Below are 2,723 nucleotides of genomic sequence, written 5' to 3' on the forward strand. Positions count from 1 at the left end.
GTCCTCCCCTTACCCCTCCTATAGTCCCTATGGTCCCTCCCCTTACCCCTCCTGTAGTCCCTATGGTCCCTCCCCCTTTACCCCTCCTGTAGTCCCTATGGTCCCTCCCCTACCCCTCCTGTAGTCCTATGGTCCCTCCCCTTACCCCTCCTGAGTCCCTATGGTCCCTCCCTTTACCCCTCCTGTAGTCCCTATGGTCCCTCCCCATCCCTCCTATGTCCCTATGGTCCCTCCCTTACCCCCTCCTAGTCCCATGGCTCCCTCCTCCTAGTCCCTATGGTCCCTCCTTACCCTCCTATAGTCCCTATGGTCCCTCCCTTACCCCTCCTAGGTCCCTTATGGTCCCTCCCTCCTCCTCTATGGTCCCTCCCTTTACCCCTCCTATAGTCCCTATGGTCCCTCCCTTACCCCCTCCTATAGTCCCTATGGTCCCTCCCTTACCCCTCCTATGGTCCCTCCCTTACCCCTCCTGTAGTCCCTATGGTCCCTCCCTTACCCCTCCTATGGTCCCTCCCTCCTTACCCCTCCTGTAGTCCCTGTGGTCCCTCCCCTACCCCTCCTATAGTTGGTCTCCCTTACCCCTCCTGTAGTCCCTCCCTTACCCCTCCTATAGTCCCTATGGTCCCTCCCTTACCCCTCCTATAGTCCCTGTGGTCCCTCCCTTACCCCTCCTGTAGTCCCTATGGTCCCTCCCTTACCCCTCCTGTAGTCCCTATGGCCACCTGGCCAGTGCGAATGCAAATGGGAAAACAGTTTAGGGGGGAGAGTAGTTAGTAGAACTGTTTAGAAGTGGACCGTTCCTATAACTATGTTCCTGTAACTACTTGGTCGGAAAGCGGCTAATGTGCCGTGTAGGTTGCTGTGTTGCCTGAAAGTTGCCGAGTTGTTGTGTTTCCCGTTCTGATGGTTGCTATGTTGCCTAAAGCCCAGTTCAGACCAAAGATTCGTGACGAGATGAGTCGAAACTTGCAACTTCTAGCAACGCGTCGGTCTGCAGCGTTCTGAAAGCTGCCAGTTCCCACCAATGAGACGAGACGAACGGTGTCTCATCTCCATAGCAACGACTCCTTGTACTGCCGTCCTAACTTCTGACTTCCAGGCTTTTTGTAGCTGGATATATCATTTGTTGCGTCTAAATATGAATGTGGATAACGCTAGTGATAGTGAGATGCTTCAGTTACATTTCTAGAGATGAATCGGATTTCTCACATTCACTTGGCTTGTCCTAGGCGCTCCCTCTCTTCAGTCGCTCTCTAGCTCGCAGGCGCACACGTTGAGCCTCCGTTAACAGTTTGTAACAGAAATAAAATGGATTATGGATCAATTTATTGTAGCTTGACTTTACAACATGACTTCTCTATTGGCTGTAGAAACAGGAGACGTGTCTTACGTTCTAAAACCAGCCTCTGGAGACTCCACCAGCTGACTTCGTTTTGGTCGTTTTGGTCTTAGTCGACTAAGATTTCTTTAGTTGATAAGTCATTTTTTATGCTTATTCGTGCTTAATTACTAATTTCCAAGAAACTTATGAACACATTTATGGTAAACACAAGATTTAAAGTGGTGCTTTTGCAGGATTAATTGTGGAGAAACTCAGTTTTACAGATGGTTAACTACATTTATATTGTGCTTTTCTAGTCTTAACTACCTCTGAAAGCGCACAGCTCTGTTAATTAAATCAACTAATCGATTAGTCGACAAAATCGTATAAGTTTTAGTCGACTAAGAATTTCTTTAGTCGAGGACAGCCCTACTGACTTCTCTATTGGCTGTAGAAACAGGAGACGTCTCTTATGGTCTAAAACCAGCCTCTGGAGACTGGACCAGCTGAGTCGCAGCGACACCATCAGCTGATTTGAGTCGAGCTGAGATGGGCCGGTTCAGACCGCTCAAACTTTTCCTGCAACGATCTTAAACAGTTTCGTCTCATCGCGAATCTTTGGTCTGAACTGGGCTTGCCTGTTCTGATGGATGCTATGTTGCCTGTTCTGATTGATGCTGTGTTGCCTGTTTTAATGGTTGCTGTGTTGCCTGTTCTGATTGATGCTATGTTGCCTGTTCTGATGGTTGCTGTGTTGCCTGTTCTGATGGATGCTGTGTTGCCTGTTCTGATGGATGCTGTGTTGCCTGTTCTGATGGTTGCTGTGTTGCCTGTTCTGATTGATGCTATGTTGCCTGTTCTGATGGATGCTGTGTTGCCTGTTCTGATGGATGCTGTGTTGCCTGTTCTGATGGATGCTGTGTTGCCTGTTCTGATGGATGCTGTGTTGCCTGTTCTGATGGATGCTGTGTTGCCTGTTCTGATGAATGCTGTGTTGCCTGTTCTGATGGATGCTGTGTTGCCTGTTCTGATGGTTGCTGTGTTGCCTGTCCTTATGGATTCTGTGTCGCCTGTTCTGATAGATTCTGTGTTGCCTGTTCTGATGGATGCTGTGTTGCCTGTTCTAATGGTTGCTGTGTTGCCTGTTCTGATTGATGCTGTGTTGCCTGTTCTGATGAATGCTGTGTTGCCTGTTCTGATGGATGCTGTGTTGCCTGTTCTGATGGATGCTGTGTTGCCTGTTCTGATGGATTCTGTGTTGCCTGTTCTGATGGATGCTGTGTTGCAGTCTGTTGCCGAAGCTGCCAGAGTGTCTCAAAAATCGAATGAGAAACAGAACGGAGAGACGAGGATTGAACCTGACAGATCGCAGTAATACTGCAGAAACGCTACAAATTACAGG

General features: G+C 48.7%; 1 protein-coding gene across 1 annotated transcript in view; it reads left to right on the top strand.

Moving 5' to 3' along the window:
* The window catches only part of LOC120559048 (metabotropic glutamate receptor 8-like), a 70,134-nt gene extending 67,411 nt beyond the window's left edge, over window positions 1–2,723 (top strand). The window contains exon 15 of the mRNA XM_039800471.1: window positions 2,610–2,723. Within this exon, the coding sequence (XP_039656405.1) occupies window positions 2,610–2,696 (87 nt within the window). The 3' untranslated portion in view covers window positions 2,697–2,723. The remainder of the gene's footprint in view (window positions 1–2,609) is intronic.

The sequence above is a fragment of the Perca fluviatilis genome, chromosome 5, assembly GCF_010015445.1.
Source record: "Perca fluviatilis chromosome 5, GENO_Pfluv_1.0, whole genome shotgun sequence".
Lineage (NCBI taxonomy): Eukaryota > Metazoa > Chordata > Actinopteri > Perciformes > Percidae > Perca > Perca fluviatilis.